This window comes from Mauremys reevesii, linkage group 24, assembly GCF_016161935.1.
Source record: "Mauremys reevesii isolate NIE-2019 linkage group 24, ASM1616193v1, whole genome shotgun sequence".
Classification (NCBI taxonomy): domain Eukaryota; kingdom Metazoa; phylum Chordata; order Testudines; family Geoemydidae; genus Mauremys; species Mauremys reevesii.
Window position 1 is genome coordinate 5,649,077 of NC_052646.1, and position 16,112 is coordinate 5,665,188.

The following is a 16,112-nucleotide window of genomic DNA, read 5'->3' on the forward strand; positions in this document are numbered from 1 at the left end:
ATAACAAAAATTGAGTTCTGACAAGCCTAGCCATGCTGGTATAAGCAGATTTATATGGGTATAACTCCACCCACAATCAGGAAATTGTACGGCTTTAACCATACTGGTATAGTATCAGAGGGGTAGCCGTGTTAGTCTGGTTCTGTAGAAGCAGCAAAGAATCCTGTGGCACCTTATAGACTAACAGACGTTTTGCAGCATGAGCTTTCGTGGGTGAATACTCACTTCTTCGGATGCAAGTGCTATAGTTAATGCACTACAACTGTTGTATGGAGAACGCCTTTCATTCTGGGTTTAAAACCGAGTTGTTATTATTATGGGAGTAATGCCAGCAGAGATTAGAGCACCATTATGCTAGGTGGTGTGCAGACACAGTGCCGGCCCTGCAGAATTTATAGTCACGAGAGAAGTGATTTGCCCAAGGCCACACAGCCGGTCAAGTAGCAGAACTAGGCATCAAACCCAGGTCTTCTGACTTCTGATGTAGTGTCCAGCAAACAACCCATAGGCTGACATTTGAGAAAGAGAGGCCCTGACTTTGTAGGTTCGCAGCTGGAAAACTAATGTCCCATCAATTTCTTGGCTTCATTCGCCCTGCCTTTGCTGTGTGATTTGGCAGGCTTAGTCGGCGTTATTTGGTTCCCGTGGCTTGATGCAGGATGGGTTGACATCCACAACAGTGACCAGAGCCCTATGACCGTCTGTAAAGCGGAGTGACACTATGAAACACATATGGCCAAGTTGGGCCAGCGGGGCTTGTGCTATAGGGATGCTATGTATTAGCTGATTGCCCTGGTAAGTTACACAGAGGCGGGGGGTAGGAGAGCTGGCTTAGTGGAGAGTGGGATTCAGGAGACCCGAGCTCAAATCCAGTGCTGCCACAGTCCTCCTGTGTCATCAAGTCATCTTGCACCATCTGTAAAATGGGTATAATCCTTCCCTGCCTCCCCGGGATGTTATGAGACAGAAGCCTGTTAATGACTGGGAGATGCTCAGCTGCCATGGTGAAGAGGGACACAGGAATGCGTCATGGACCTTCTCAGCCGTACTGTGCACCTAGAGCTCAGGCCCACCTCATCTAACTGCCAGCGTGGTCCAGAACTCAGCCACAGCACAGAACTGCTCACCGGCAGCGTGGGTAGCGCCGCCTCTTGGTAAGAGTCCATTATAAGACCCCGTTTTCAGTTGCTCCTCTGAACTTTGCCAAACTTTAACCATCTGGGCTGGAATTTCCCATGCCCCAGTGTCTGCCTCCAGCCGATTCTGTGGTGAGAGACATTATCGGCTAAAGCCGCCTGGGCCTTTCAGGGAACGAGATCAGTTACAGAAATGTCCACGCTGCTATTTGTAGCCCCAGCATGTGAGCCCCGGGAGCTCGAGTCAGTTGATCTGGGTGCTGAGACTTGCTGCCCCAGGGTGGTGGTTGGTTTTTTTTGCAGTGTCGATGTCAAGGGCTGACCCCCACCCTTCTCCCTAACACCAGATGGACTCCGGAGCGATTCCCACTGAAGCGGATGGCACCGTGCCGGAGCAAGAGCCGCATGGGGGGCTGCGGCGTCTGGCGGGGTGCCTGCTCGCCGTGAGAGCTAAGATCCAGTGTAAGTCGTCTCTCAGCCTATTAAAGGTTCTGATCAAGTGTCTTGATGTATTTGGTCTTTTGGCCCCGAGATGAAAACCTTTTCTGTGTCTCTTGGACTGTGAAGCACAAACATTATCTCCTAAGGTCATATCTGGTCTTATCAGTCGAATATCTGATATGTCCTTTATTTGAGGACTGCATATTAAATTGATTTTTGGGAGGACTTCGCAGTATCCGAACCCTGCAGCTCCGCCCCCACCCCCAGCTCTTCCACGGCTATTTTCAAAGGGATCCAGGTGGCTGCCTGCCAGTGACATTCAATGGCGGTGGGGTTCCTAAGTCCCTTGGGCCCCTTTTGCAGCTGACATTCAGCCAGGTGGAGAGAGGAATGATTTATTCCAGGACCATAGAGAGGAAACGAACTATGAAACTGGGACAGCTGGTCGGGGGAAGGGGACTCTCTTTCTAGATGTTGGTCCCTTTCTTTCTTTCTTTCTCCCCCCCCCCCCAATCTATTTTGGTTGTCAAGGCAACTTCACAGCTGGGTCTGCAGTGCACAGGCTCCCACAGCCCTGCTTCTGCTGTGGATTGAAAATAGAATCCCAGCTCCCTGGAGCAGGAGGCAGGAGCCGAGCGCATTTTCTCTCTGCTTCTTATCCCGGCACCAGCCAGGTGCTGGCAGTTATTTTGGGTTCCCCCCTCCCCCCTCGTTGCTATTTTCAGCCGCCCTGTCGGAATCGGGGTGGAGGGGAGAGGGAGATGAGTCACCCCATCTGCAGCGCAGCCAAGGAGCCGCTCGGCAGAAAGCATCCTCTGGGCGGGGGGCTGGCGTCAGAGGTAGCAGGGATGCTTCATCATGCTGCAAAGAGTGGTGCAGCGTGGCTGGGATCCTCCAGAGGAATCAGCACCCAGCAGTTCTCCCCAGGGCAGATTCCCGCGCATTGGAAAATCCAGCAACTTAATTCAGTGTCCAAATGGGAGCTGAGCTCTTGTGAAAATTTGATCCTACAGCAGAGCTTTTAGAAAACCCTCCAGTATTAATATCATATTCTAGACACACACACACATTCTCGCCCGTGTGTGCGCGAACAGATTGTAGGCCAACGCTGTTGTGTGGGCTGGAATCAAGCTACATGGCTGGAGTCAGGAAGCCCTGATTTCATGCTCTAGTCTGGCACAGGCACCATTTCAGAAAAATTCAGGGGCGAGGGGAATTGTGACGGCCTCTAGAATATTATATTAAGATCGGAGGGTTTTCTAAAAAGCTCTGCGCTGGGAGTTATTTCGGGGCAGGTCTCTGGCCTGTGCTCTGTGGGAGGGTCAGACAAGATGATCAAAATGGCCTTGTAATCAACGAATATGTGATTATATGATAATCTGCAATGTTGGGGCCGGGGGGGGAGCAAAAAGTGGAGGACACAATGGAGCCTATGGACCTATGAAAAGTCGGGGGGGGGACGAGGTCAAGGGGCCTGCCCCATAGCAAATGACACCCCTATAGTCTAGGCCAGGCTGACAGATCACACAAGCACACATCTGTGTACACACACACACACACACACACACACACACACACACACACACACACACACACACACACAGCTGTGTACACACAGAGCATCAGGAGAGTCTCAGCTCACAGACCCCAAGTCAGTTTAGCTGTAAGGGGCTCCCCACACGGGCCCCTACCTCCCGTATAAAGGACGCAGCAGCCCTGGTCCGGGGGAAGGGAGATCTGGATCGTGTGGAGGTGTGAAAGCTTTAGCCAAGCAGCTGTGGTCCCTGCAGCTACCCTGCTCTACGCGCCACCTGCTTTAGCTGCAAGGGGATTGTTGGTGGGCTTTTCAGAGCAGCGATCCATGGGGCGGGGGGTCTTGCTGGGGCGGAACAGGAACAGCCAAAGGCTCCCGCAGCTCCCCCTCCAGCATGGAGTCCCCTTCCTTCACGCCGTGAAACCTTTAGCAGCGGCAGCCAAAGCGCCTTGCGCCTGGCGTGAGGAGGCCGCAGCGTGAGATGATTTGCTCACCCCAGCAACTTCCCTGTTGGGTCTGACATTTACCACCCCACCCCCCCACGCTGCCTGGGGACAGAAGCTGCAGCAGAGAGAGCAGCCTCAGGAGGAACAATGTATGTCTGCAAGGAGCAAGCCGGTGGGCGGCGGGGGTGGGGGGGAGCCTCTCCTTGATTCCCCAGAGAAAAATAGCTGCAACCTTTTCTGGGCCGGCCCACTGGGGTTGCCAGCTGAGCGGCCACCAGCCCATTAACCCTTCCTCGGAGTCAGCAGGACCCCCAGGGGTAGCTGGAGCTTCCTGTTAAATGGACCCTGTTATTCTAGCCCTAGGCTCTTTTCCCCCAGCTCTGCTGATACCCTTCAATCCTGACCCACACCTCCCTGGCTAATCCAGCCCTGGCTTCCCGATCCCCCAGAGCTCTGCCAATGCACCTCAGTCCTGACCTGCAGACTCCGTCCTAGTCCAGTTTAGTGTCGGCCCCCCCTTCTCTGAGCTCTGCTCATGCCCCTCAGTCCCAACCCCCATATTAATTCAGCCTTGGGCTCCCTCCCCCACCGGCTCTGCCAATGCACCTCAATCCCGATCCGCAGCCTCCCCGCTCACATAGTCCCTGGGATCCCCGCCCCACAGCACTTCTCAAACCCAACCTGCAGCCCCCTGCTCTCCCAGCCCTAGGCTCCCTCCCCAACCTCTTTCTCCTGATTTGGGAGCACTTTCCCAGTTCTGATATATCTGAGTGCCAAGCACCACTTGAGCAGAGACAGTTGATTTGTGTTATGTGGCTAAACATCGCCAGCAGGTCAGCTAGACACCCACATGATCTCATCCCAGCCTGCAACCTGAGCAGGATTTAAACCTACAGCAGCCATACGAAAGCACTAATCTCCTATTAGAAAACGGGTCCAGCCTGACTCGGCCGATGGTGTTGCAATAAACTCCTGTATCTGAGGTATTTATCCTGCCCCAATCATCGTAGTATCAGCTCATCTCACAACCTTTAACACATTTATCCTCACACCCCTGCATGTGAAGCAGGGCAGCACTGTTATCCCCATTGTGCAGATGGGGAAACTGAGGCACATAGCGGCTAAATGACTCGCATAAGGCCAGAACTGAATGCAGGTCTCTTAAGTTGGAGGCCAGCCTCCTAACCATTGCTCCAGCCTTCCTCTGCCAGCCTCACAATCATTCTTTAAAAGTCAGGAAGATCAGTGGCCTGTTTATTGTGCGGGACTCGTTTGCATGCAGAAGCAAAACAGCAAGGTGCTGAATAATCAGAGGAAGAGGGAGAGCGAAATTTCATCTTAGAACAAGGAGTACAGAAGAGCCGTTCCTGAAAGCAGCCAGTTCTTTGCTATTTATATCTGTGTAACTTGGAGCAGATCTGGCTCCAGAGATAGAGTAGGGTGGAAAATCCTTTACAGAGCTCCGTATTGTCAGGAAACGGATGTCTTTGTTCCTATTGTAGAGGCAACTTCAGGAAAGGCTGAAGAGGGGAGCAAGGGAAAGCAATGGAAGAGATGCATCTCAGGTCCTACAAGGTTGGGTCTAGCTAATGCTTGGACGGGAGATCCCCCATAGGGGCTCATGCCAATGCACCACACACTGATATCTCTCTAGTTCCAACAACCTGTGTCATTGGCAGTTTTGCAAGGCCCCATGTCATGTAATAGTTATTTGTCCCAGTGGAAGGGGGCAGGAGCTGCCTTAGCTCTGAAGCCCTTTGTTTCACTGCCGGAGGTCAGCCTTGGGGACCGATGCCATTGGAGTCAGCTCTAGCTGGCTGGGCAGTAGCAGTGAGGCAGAGTTGAGGATCTAGGCTACCCAGGGAGCTTTGCATGCTCAGCTGTTAGGGTAGAAATACCTAGAGAGATGGCTCCAGGTCAGACCATGCTGTCAAACCTGCCACTCCAGGGAACCCCAGTTCTAGAGGCCCGACCTGCAGGGCCCGTTTAACAAGGACAGTAGTAACTTAACTTCCCAGCCAATAGGGAATCAGGGTGTTTCTCCCTTTGGGGCAGTCCCCACCCAGCACATGGCAGGTCCCTCCTCCCACCCTAACCCTCTCCCCATGCTCATGTAATCCTACGCTGCCCCCATGGGGTTCCTGTGCCCCTGGCTAGCAGGGCAGAGCAGTGGGGGGGAAGAAAGCGGGGCAGAAAGAGCACTGGGAGCTTGAACACCCTCCTGGACTGTGCAGGGCTCTGCTCCACCTTCTTTGCTCCTTCCACACACCCCTACACTTCTCTCTCCCTTGTCTCTCTTTCTCATCCATCCATCTTTTTTCCCATCCATCTTTTTCTTTCTTTCTTTCTTTCTTTTTCTACTCCATCTATCCATTTTTCTTTCTCTCTTTCTCATCCATTCATCCATCTTTCTTTCTTTCTTTCTCCTCCATCCATCCATCCTTCTTTCTTTCTTATCCATCTTTATCTCTTTCTTTGTCTCTCTCTTCTCCAGCAGAAGTCCCTTACGCCCGCCTCCTCCTCCTCCCTTTGATTGGCCGCGGCGCGCACCACTGAGCGGCCGCCTTTGGGCCCCGCCCCTTCAGAACGTTGTGTATCCGAGTCGCTTCCGGGCGGAACCCACGTGGAGTCGTCGGGGAGGGCGGCGCGAGCCCGACTCAGTTGCGCGGCCCGGGTAAAGCGCCGATTCGGTTCGGTCCGGTCCGGTCTGCGGCGGCCCAATGGGAGGCGGGGAGCGCCCCGCCCCGCCCCTTCCCCGGGCCCGGGAGCATCTTAATGAGCATCGAGCCCTGCCTGGCCTTGGCCCGGTGCGCCCTGGGCCTGGCGGCGCGCTCGAGCCCTGCGTCCTGGGCATGGGGCCTGGCCCTGTGCCCTGCGGGCATTGTGCAGCCTGGGGCCTGGCACTGCTCCCGCTGTCCTGCTCTGGATGCTGGGCATTAGGTCCTGCACTCCAGCTCCTGTACCATGCATTGTGCAGCCTGGGGCCTGGCACTGCAGCTCCTGTACCGTGCATTGTGTAGCCTGGGGCCTGGCACTGCAGCTCCTGTACCGTGCATTGTGCAGCCTGGGGCCTGGCACTGCACCCGCTGTCCTGTACTGCAGTTCCTGTACCATGCATTGTGCAGCCTGGGGCCTGGCACTGCAGCTCCTGTACCATGCATTGTGCAGCCTGGGGCCTGGCACTGCAGCTCCTGTACCGTGCATTGTGCAGCCTGGGGCCTGGCACTGCTCCCGCTGTCCTGTTCTGGATGCTGGGCATGTGGTCCTGTACTGCAGCTCCTGTACTGTGCATTGTGCAGCCTGGGGGCTGGCACTGCAGCTCCTGTACCGTGCATTGTGCAGCCTGGGGGCTGGCACTGCACCCTTTGTCCTGTACTGCAGTTCCTGTACTGTGGATTGTGCAGCCTGGGGCCTGGCACTGCATCTGCTGTCCTGCTCTGGATACTGGGCATTGGGTCCTGCACTGCAGCTCCTGTACCATGCATTGTGCAGCCTGGGGCCTGGCACTGTGTACCATAGGACCACCACCCTGTACCACATACTCTCAGTTCTGAGCTCTGTCTCACACACACTCTGGGACCTGTGTTATTTACTGAGCCGCTGGAGCATTGGGCTTGCACTGTCTGCTAGGAGCCATTCACTAAGCGTCCTGCACCCTCAGCTCTGAGCCCTGCCCTATATACCATACGTGCTGATTTATGAATCCAGCTCCACATACTCTGGTTCGTGCCCCATCCACCCTCAGCTCTGAGCCCTGGGTCCCGGATTGCTCACCCTTGTTCTCTTACATGTACCACATCAGGGCAACTTGTGTGGTTGGCTGATGCACAGGTTGGACACTGTTTAACCCCCCTTAACACGCTGCTAGATATTAAGAGAATGGCTGCAGTGGGTTGTAGGCCTAGCAGCAGAAGGGTGAGTACACCGGACAAAATGGAAGATGTGTTTCCCTATTAGCGTTGGAAGGAGCATAGAGCAGTGGCTAGCATACTGTTCTAGGCTGCGGGAGATCTGGGTTTAAGGCCTTATTCCCCCGTGGCTGTCTGGGTCTCCATCCCCAAACGGGGGTCAAGCACTGCTCTAGAGGTGCACAGAATAAATCAGTTGAAGATTTTTGAGGTGCTGAGATTAAACTAACTTCCTCCAAGCGAGGTGGCTCTCATGTTATTAAGTGCAGTGTGTTCCTAGCATGGAGTTCTGTCCCAGGGCTTTCTGGGACGGTGGCTTTGGGAAGATGCCATTCTCTAGGTCCCGAGGATCAGAAAAGGCTCTCTCGTCCCCTGTGCAGGTCTCGGCGGTGTTGGATCCCAGCTCTATGTCCACCTCTTCTCGCAGAGCGAGCCATGGCTGGAAGAGGAGGCAGAGGGAGGGGTCGGAGCCAGATGACCTTCAACGTGGAAGCTGTGGGCATTGGGAAAGGCGACTCTCTGCCCCCTTCCACCCTCCAGCCCTCGCCGCTCTTCCCCGTGAGTCCATCGCGTCGGGGTCCCGTTAAACACACAGTCACTGTGGCGTGGGTGAAAGGTGCTGGATTGGCAGCACTGGGGCAGGGAGGCCCCTGTGCACAGAGCAGGGAGAGCGGCGGGACAAACATCCCCCGCACGCTGCCCTGCCAGTGCCCCTCCTTTGGCCTGGGGGGAGTCTACTTGGCCTTTCAGCCCCCCACTAGCAAGGCGGCCAACTGGTGCCAAAGGGGGATGTGGGAGTGTGTCCTCTGGGAGCTGAGACCCACCAACTCATGGCTCTTCTGCAGCCATCAGGAGGGAGCAGCTTCTGGGTGCTGCCAGCCTGGAATTTAAGTGAATCCAGGCTGTAGATCAGGGGTTCTCAACCTTTTTCCTTCTGAGCCCCCCAACATGCTATACAAACTGCCTGGCTCACAACTACTGTTTTTCCTACATATAAGAGCCAGGGCCAGCGTTCGGCGGTAGCAAGCAGGGCCGTTGCCCAGGGCCCCACGCCACCGGGGACTCTGCGATGCTAAGTGGCTCAGGCTTCGGGTGGCGGGCCTTGGGTCACCGGCTTTAGCCCCATGCGCTGGGGCTTTGGCTTTCTGCCTTTGCCCCAACCGGTCTAATGCCGGCCCTGCTTGGCGGAGCCCCTGAAACCTGCTCACACCCCCCCACTGGGGACCCCGGACCCCTGGTTGAGAACCACTGCTGAAGAGCACTCCATAAAATCTCCATAGCCCCACCCCCCTCGCATCTGTATACACAAACACACACGCATCTGTGCCTACACTCACATACAGACACACACACCAATGCATGTGTACAGACACACCCATCCATATATACGTACCTCTTCACACCCCTGCCTATGTATGTACACAGACGTGCACCCGCATGTGTATGTATATACATAGATAGCCATGCCTATGTATGTACATACACACACCCATGCATACATCTCTATACACGGACATACACTTACACATATGTACGTATCCACACACACACACACACACAAAGGTACATACACACCAGTATGTTTATACATCAGAGCGGGGCTCAGACCAAAGCCCTGGACCCTAACTCCCTCCCCCAGCTGTAGGGGGTTTGAAATCCAGGTCTGGATTTCACAGCTGGGCCCCTTCTCTCATGATGCTGGACCCCTGCGTACGTATCATCAGCTTGGCAGCCCCAGCTTTGAAGTTCATACTTGCCTCTCTCCCATCCTGTCTCCGTAGCCCATGGAGTACAAGCCAGTCCCGCTGCAGACGGGTGAGGAGGTGGAATACATGCTGGCACTGAAGCAAGAGCTGAGGGGAGCCATGAAGAATCTGCCATATTATGTCAAGCCGGCCGCCCCCAAGAAAGGTACCGGGGGCAGCTCCAGTTGATTTAGGACCAACATTATAACTGTTGGTTTTTTTCCCTAAAAAAAAAAAAAAGGACTTTAGGCAACTTAATGCCAATGAAAACACTGGGCCTGATTCTCAGTGGTGCTAAAGTCCTTTTACATATGAGGCGGTGGGACCCGTGGCTGGTGCACATGGCTAGGACAGATGAGCCCTGGGTTCTATTCCTAGCTCCTTCACTGACCTGCTGGGTTACCTTGGGCAACTCACTTCCCTGCCCCGTGCCTCAGTTTCCCCATATGTAAAATGGACCGACTGGTGATAAGCAATCGGGTTTTTTATTATTATTATACCAGTCAGCAAGCATAAAGCCACCTTAAATATAAGTTATACCCATTTTAAGGCCCCTTTATGCTTCCAGACTGGTATAAAGGGGCTTAAACCTGGTCTGTGCTTAAAACTTGTACTGGTATAACTCTCTTGGGCAGTGGTGTGATTTTTTTTACCAATATCGTTATATCAGTGCAACTCCTAGTGCGGACGCAGTTTTATCGGTATAAAGGTGCCTTCTACTGGGCTGGCTTATTCTGGTATAGCTGTACTAGCATAAGCATTTTATATTGTGTCCACACTGCAGGGGTTGTATGGCTTTACTAAACCGGGATACTTAAATGTGTAGACAAGGTCTGAGTTTAACTAAGCCCTGGTCTACACGGAAGCGGGAAGGATCGATCTAAGTTACGCAACTTCAGCTACGTGAATAACGTAGCTGAAGTCGACCTCCTTAGCTGGACTTACCGTGGTGTCTTCACCGCGGTGTCGACTGCTGCCGCTCCCCCGTCAACTCTGCCTGCGTCTCTCGCAGCGCTGGAGTACAGGAGTCGACGGGAGAGGGCTCAGGGGTCGATTTATCGTGTCTAGACTAGACATGATAAATCGATCCCTGCTGGATCGATGGCTGCCCGCCGATCCGGCAGGTAGTGGAGGCATGCCCTGAGAATTCAAGCCCATTTATATGCTTATTATAAAACTGCAGTTTTGACCTCTGTTTGTGTGTTTCTTTTCAGATGTTGAGCGCTACTCGGATAAATATCAGATGTCTGGCCCCATTGATAATGCTATTGATTGGAACCCAGGTATGCATGGGAACATTTTACAGTCTAACCCTTGCTCACCTTTCTCTTCAGAGTTTTATTCCGGGAAGACTATGATTCATAGCTGTGGAGAATTGCAAAAGACACGGCTAGATTTATCACCTTTATAACAACACCAGAGACACAGCAATATAGCAGGACAGGAGATCCAGTGAAACTGAAAGGCAGCACATAGAGAAGTGGTGAAAGAAATGTTTTTACATGGTCTGTGGAACTCTGTGCCACAGGATATTGCCAGAATAAAAAGCATAGAGGATTTAAAAGAAGTTTAGACATTTATGTGGATAAGAACATCCACAGTTACATTAGACAGATTGCTAAATAAGAACAAATGATGATAGGTAGATAGATAAATGTATATGGGAATGGATAGATGAGTGCAGGTGTGGATGCAGAGATACATAGATTATAAACCCTCATACTTCAGGGCACAAACCAATCACTAACTACTAGGAAGGAAGAAACTTCTGTTATTCCGTCATTGTCCACTCGAGGGTTTATTGCACCTTCTGAAGTAGCTGGTTCTGGCCACTCTCAGAGATGGGCTATTGGGAGTAGACGAACCATGAGTCTGACTCAGTCTGGTGATTTCCTTATTTGTCTTTGCAGATTGGCGGCGCTTACCGCGGGAGCTAAAGATCCGAGTTCGAAAGCTCCGGAAGGAGAGTGAGTATTAAAGAAAATAATGATTAATGCAAGGTCACCCAGCAGAGCAGGGATTAGAACCACAGCTCCTGAGTGCCTGGCCAGTGCCTTATCTACCAGGCTACACAGATTTGATAGGGGCTGCATTTTATTCCTAACAGAAGAAAACAAACATAATCCTTAGCCTGTCCTTGCTGTTCCCACAAGAGCTCCTATCTGGCTTCCTCCTAGCTCCCTTCTGGTCCTCTCATGCCCAGAATTGGAGGCAATGACCTCCACCTGGTCTGGTTTCTAGCCTGAGTCAGCAGAATAGCCCTACCTTCTGCCAAAACCCAACAGGGTGACCTAGCACATAACCCAGAAATGTAGCCCAATAATTAACGCGGTGTGTGTGCCAGCATCAGGCCAAGCCCTTATCCCAACAATGGGAGCTTGGCCCGGTGACGTGGCAGGGCTTGGAGCACGTCAGTCGACTCCAGCTTTATCGTGATGCATGAAGGTAATTAAACCAGCTCTCCCACAGCCCATCCCGTGCTGTCCCCCAGGAATGCCCCATTAGAATCATAGAATCATAGAATTCAAGATCAGAAGGGACCATTATGATCATCTAGTCTGACCTCCTGCAAGATGCAGGCCACATAAGCCGATCCACCCACTCCTTAGCAAGCGACCCCTGCCCCATGCTTCGGAGGAAGGCGAAAAACCTCCAGGGCCATTGCCAATCTTCCCTGGAGGAAAATTCCTTCCCGACCCCAAATATGGCGGTCAGCTGAACCCCGAGCATGCGGGCAAGACTCTCCAGCCAAACCCTCTGGAAAAGGTTATATCATACCATTCACCCATTGTACTATTTACTAGTGTGGCACTTAATTGACCTATTGACTAAGCCCGTTATCCTATCATACCATCCCCTCCATAAACTTATCTAGCTTAATCTTAAAGTCTGGCTGTGTTCTGACCTCCTCTCTTCCTCTGGGATAGGAACCACCATTCTGATCCCCAAGCACAAACAGCGGCTCCCGGTGGACAAGGAGGAAGCCATTAAGAAACTGGAGGTAACGACTTATGAGGAGAGGCTGAGGGAACTGGGATTGTTTAGCCTGCAGAAGAGAAGAATGAGGGGGGATTTGATAGCTGCTTTCAACTACCTGAAAGGGGGTTCCAAAGAGGATGGATCTAGACTGTTCTCAGTGGTAGAAGATGACAGAACAAGGAGTAATGGTCTCAAGTTGCAGAGGGGGAGGTTTAGGTTGGATATTAGGAAAAACTTTTTCACTAGGAGGGTGGTGAAGCACTGGAATGGGTTACCTAGGGAGGTGGTGGAATCTCCTTCCTTAGAGGTTTTTAAGGTCAGGCTTGACAAAGCCCTGGCTGGGATGATTTAGTTGGGTTTGGTCCTGCTTTGAGCAGGGGGTTGGACTAGATACCTCCTGAGGTCCCTTCCAACCCTGAGATTCTATGATTCTATGATGGTTTCCCTCTGATTTCCTGTGTGGGGAATCCTTCCGCACCACGGCACTGCTGGGCATCAGAAGGGATTGCTGAACTACCCCTCTGTCCCCGTCCACCCCCGTTCTGTGGCACACTCATTCAGGTAGCCGTGAGGGGCAGTTCCGGGGACATCACGGTTGCCATTACTCACTGGGGCACGCAGTATCCCAGGATACGCATTGCAGGTGGCTGTCCGTGCCTGGCTGTGCTGGGGGTATTTGGCCAGAAGTGGCTGCATTACAGCGTGGGTCGCCGGGGAGCTGAAGTGGGAAGTGTCAAACTCTCAGCTGATGGCTCCGCAGGGTGGGACGGAGCCAGCGGGAGGCCGGGGTGGTGTTGGCTCTCCACCAGCCTGGCTTGATGCAGGGAACGGCACAAGAGCATCGTGGCTGCTTGATCATCCTCTGGGCTTTTGTTTCTTATTAAATCCCAGACCCTTGAGAAGAAGGAGGAGGAAGTGACGTCGGAGGAAGAAGGGGAGAAAGAGGAGGAGGAGGAGGGGAAGGAAGAGGAGGAAGAGGAGTATGATGAGGAGGAGCACGAAGAGGTGAGGCGCCTCTGGAGAGGCCAGCCAGCCGCACTGTCTCTTGTTTGTCGCTCAAGTCTCTGGACCCCCCTCCTGCACCCGTTGCTCACAGCTTTGGCTGTGCAAGGGACTGCAGGATCGGGGCCTTTTATTCCCACGGGAAGCAGCTGGCTCGAGGGTTGAGCTGGGCAGGTCTGATCCCAGTTCCCAGCGGGGAGGTGTCCACGTTGCAAACGTCATCGTCCCGGTTGGCCCCAGGCTCGGCAGAGAGGCCGAGCGAGCGGTTCGTTGGCCCCTCGCGCGGGTCCCTTCAGGGCGGGGTGAGGAACGGGGGCAGCGTGGGGAAGCCAGGGCCTGTTCTGCGGATGCGCCAGTCGCCGGTCCTGTTCCCCAGCATTGCACTGCAGCGTCTCGGCCTAGACCGGCTAATTCCATCCTACCTCCCTGACTCCCCGTCCTCGTGGCGTCCATCCCTTCCACTTCCTGTCCCAAACTGCAGAGTTGCTGCGCGCTGTTAAACAGCCGCCCCTTCCCACCCAGCAGCGGCTGCACTCCCAGCAGGGGAGATGCCATGCTTGCCCACCTGGGGCCGTTGACCTTTGCCCTCTGGTTCCCTAGGAGACGGATTACATCATGTCCTACTTCGACAACGGGGAGGAGTTTGGGGCCGACAGTGATGACAACATGGACGAGGCGATATACTGAGGGCAGCCGGGTTGCTCGGATACCAGCCTGGCGTGGACAGTGCTCGGACGCCTGGGGCCGCGGACCCCAGCCGTCTGCCCGCAGCAGGGACGGGTGTGCCACGTTGGTGACAGCCGATCCCTCGGGGAAGGAGGGGCCGTGTCGGGGCTCGCTGGGGACACCCCCATCCTTCCTCCAGCTCGGTCACCATTTCCGTCCCCACAGTGGGAGGCTTGGATTCAGGTCAGCCGCTGAGACGCGGCCCTTTGCTCCCTGCCTGGCCTCCGCCCCACTTCGAGTGGGCCAGCTGGGGGTGCTGATGGGTCCTCACCTCGGAACCCTCCAGAGGACGATCTCGCGCTTCACCCCTAGGTGGGGCTCTTGGTCCATTTTCCCAGCAGCTGCTCCTTGGAGGCGGATGGAAAATTCTGCTGGGACAGATAGAGAATTGAACTACGGCTGACATAACCAGCGTGTGCGAGTGACAGACATCCTCTGCCTTCGGACACCCCACCCACCCACCCCCAGCTACCCCAGGGGGTCCGGCTAGCTCAGCTGCGGGAGAAACTGACCAGAACACAACCATCCTGGGACTGTAATGTCCTGTGTTAATCGGCATCTGCCCCGAAGGAGGAGGTGAAACCAGCATTGAAACCCAGCAGGGAGTGGTCAGCGGCTCCCACCCCCCGCTCTCCGTCGTCTGGTCTGTTTCACTCCCACCTGCCTCCCCCTGCGATCTGGAGCTGACCTCCGTTCCAGCTGTGTGATCTGGGCACGCGGAGTGGGTGTGTTAGTCCAGGGTTTTAATAGGAAACCTCATTGCACCAGCAGGCTCGTAGGGCTACGAGGGGGAACATGAATGGAGCTGTTCTCCAGCCCCACGTCCCTTCCCAGTCCTGGGTCTGATTCTCCAGGGCCTGACCCCTCGTGCAGCCAGCCGCTTTGCACCACTGTGAACGGCCTGGTGGGGTGCGAAGCGGGAGGTTGCACCAGCTTTTTTCACGGGGGATAAACAACCACACCAGATCCAGGGCCACGAAGAATCGGGTCTTTGGAGGGGTGGGGTTCACAGAGGATCTTAATCTCATTTCAGACCCCGGGCAGCCACCCGCTTCCCTGCCTCCCCTTGCCCCGAGGAGTCACCAGCTGACTTTGAGGGATCCAGCCCCAGTCCTGGAGGTGCCCTATACGGGTTTCTCATGTGGCTGGTGTCCTGACATCTCCTGAGGCTCATCTCAGAGTGGGGTCCATCCTGCTTCACATCAGTGACTCGGATCTCCCCAGTCTGCAAAGTTTTAATAAAGGAGGGTGTTTTTACTGTCGCTTTAAAATATTTTAGAGCAGGTGGGTTAATAAACGAGGGAACGTCTCCCTCCCCCACAATGATTTTATGCTGCTCAGTGGTTGAGGATGGTTATAATGTATTCTCCCCTGCCACATCCTGCCCAGCTTATAACCCCCAGGCCCTGCAGCCCCCCCTTCCCGAACTGAGCCAGGCTGCAGGGACGGGGTGTCTGGGGGAGGGGCAACCCCTTGGTTTGACCCCCTGTTGAAAGAAACTGGTGAGTGCCCCCAAAATGTATTTGGGTGAGTTTTAAAGAAAGATTCTGCACACAGAATTGTCTGTGTGGTGTGGTGTGTTCGTCTACGGGGTGTTTGTGCATGTGTTGAGTTTTGTTGTGGCATTCTCGCGTGTAAATTTGTTGAGTTTGTGTGTTGTGTGCTCCTTGTGCGTTTCTGCATGTGGCGCTTTTGCACGTTTGTAAGGGTGGGTGTTTGTCTGTTGGGGATGGGAGCTGTGTTATGTCTGTCTGCGTCGACTGTATGTTGTGTGCTCCATGTGTTTGCGTCTCTGGTATGTGTGTGGCACGGGGGACGTGCGTGCCTGGTGCCTGTGGGCCTGGGGGATGTGTATGTGTGTCATGCATATGTGGCATGGGGGATGTGTGTGGATGTGGATATGTGTGTGAGTAGGCACGGGGGATGTCCGTGGATGTGTATGGTGTGTGGGTGTCTCTGGTGTGTGGCACGGGGGATGTGCATGGCTGTGTGGGTGTGTGGTACAGGGGATGGGTGTGTACATGTGTATGATGTATGCGTGTCTGGTGTGTGTGTGGCATGTGGGATGTGCATGTGTGCACAGGGGATGTGCGTGGGTGTGTATGGTGTGTGCATGTCTGGTGCGTGTGTGGCACAGATGTGCATGTGGGCACGGGATGTGTATGGTGTGTAGTACGGGGATGTGCATGTGTGGC

At 54.1% G+C, this 16,112-nt stretch overlaps 1 protein-coding gene across 2 annotated transcripts; it reads left to right on the plus strand.

Annotated features, from left to right (window-relative positions):
• Positions 1-6,164: 6,164 nt before the first annotated feature.
• Positions 6,165-15,862, plus strand: POLR3GL (RNA polymerase III subunit GL). Of its 2 annotated transcripts, none has more exons than XM_039513604.1 (8): positions 6,165-6,231; positions 7,846-8,023; positions 9,247-9,376; positions 10,425-10,493; positions 11,121-11,177; positions 12,138-12,211; positions 13,081-13,194; positions 13,792-15,862. In XM_039513604.1, exons 2-8 carry the CDS (start codon positions 7,901-7,903, stop codon positions 13,876-13,878), a joined length of 654 nt encoding a protein of 217 aa, XP_039369538.1. In that variant the 5' UTR covers positions 6,165-6,231; positions 7,846-7,900; the 3' UTR covers positions 13,879-15,862. The 2 variants fall into 2 exon arrangements, with proteins under 2 accessions (XP_039369538.1, XP_039369539.1); XM_039513605.1 differs by lacking the exon at positions 6,165-6,231 and adding an exon at positions 6,876-7,472.
• Positions 15,863-16,112: the final 250 nt, after the last annotated feature.